This window comes from Nicotiana sylvestris, chromosome 9, assembly GCF_000393655.2.
Source record: "Nicotiana sylvestris chromosome 9, ASM39365v2, whole genome shotgun sequence".
NCBI classification, from domain to species: Eukaryota; Viridiplantae; Streptophyta; class Magnoliopsida; order Solanales; family Solanaceae; genus Nicotiana; species Nicotiana sylvestris.
In genome coordinates this window covers 120,762,424-120,763,611 of record NC_091065.1, presented here as the reverse complement: position 1 = coordinate 120,763,611, position 1,188 = coordinate 120,762,424, and the positions used below count along the sequence as shown (strand labels likewise).

Here is a 1,188-nt window from a genome sequence, read left to right as displayed (position 1 = left end):
TGATACCTGCACCCTTCCCTCAGAGACTGGTCAAACAAAAGAAGGCAGACCAATATAAGAAGTTCATGGAGATGTTGCGTCAAATTCAGTTGAATATTCCTTTGATGGATGCCTTGAGGGAGATGTCTGGTTATGTTAAGATGATGAAAGATCTAATGTCACGGAAGTTTGATTTTCAGGATCTATCCACGGTAACTTTGACATAGACTTGCAGCGCAGTGGTGGCAAAACCGATGTCTCAAAAGATGTGGGATCCAGGTAGCTTCACTATTCCATGCACAATTGGAAGTTATGCCTTTGCAAAGGCGTTGTGTGATTTGGGAGCCAGCATAAATCTGATGCCGTTGGTTGTGTACACCAAACTGGGCATTGGTAGAGCTAGGCTAACTTCGATGCTCCTACAGCTGGCTGACCGCACAGTGAAGAGGCCCACTGGTATTCTTGATGATGTGTTGGTGCAAGTGGGGAAATTCGTGTTCCCTGCAGACTTTGTTATCTTGGATTGTCAGGTGGATGAGGAGATACCCCTTATTTTAGGGAGGCCATTTTTAGCCACAAGGAGAGCACTGATCGACTGTGAAACTGGGGAATTAAAAATGAGATTGAATGATGAAGAAGTCATATTCAATGTTCAGCAATCTATGAGGAGACCCAGTGAATATGCTAATTGCTCTCTAATGGAAGCAGTGGATGTAATCCTGCAAGAAGATGATAGAACCCTAACTGTAAAAGATCCATTGGAGGCATGTCTGACAAATTTAGAAGAAATGGATGGTGAAGGGTTAGCTGCATGGGTCATGGCACTGGAAGGCCGATGATTTTGGTCAAGGGAACCTCAGTTTGAGTCCCTTGAGCTAAAAAAAGGGCCACCCCTCTAGCAAAGCCATCAATAGAGGAACCACCCAAGTTGGAACTGAAGCCACTTCCAGATCACCTCAGGTATGTGTTCTTAGGCCCTGATTCGACCTTGCCTGTTATCATATCATCCAGTTTGCTAGATGTGCAGGTAGAACGGCTCGTACAGGTACTGCAAGAAAACATCCTTCACCTGTCCGTATGGCATCTTTGCCTTTCGGAGAATGCTTTTTGGGCTTTGCAATGCACCTGCGACTTTTCAACGGTGCATGTTAGCCATCTTCACAGACATGGTGGAGGTTATTATGGAGGTCTTTATGGATGATTTCTCCG

The 1,188-nt window shown here is 45.0% G+C and overlaps 1 protein-coding gene across 1 annotated transcript; it reads left to right on the top strand.

The window, feature by feature from the left end:
* Positions 1-233: 233 nt before the first annotated feature.
* On the top strand, positions 234-818 carry LOC138878144 (uncharacterized). Its single transcript, XM_070157806.1, has one exon. The coding sequence runs from the start codon at positions 234-236 to the stop codon at positions 816-818; it is 585 nt and encodes a 194-aa protein (XP_070013907.1).
* The last annotated feature ends 370 nt before the right edge of the window (positions 819-1,188 follow it).

Bases quoted from the DNA above. Each gene is read 5' to 3' on its own strand.
- LOC138878144 (XM_070157806.1), top strand. From the start codon at position 234: ATGTCTCAAAAGATGTGGGATCCAGGTAGCTTCACTATTCCATGCACA.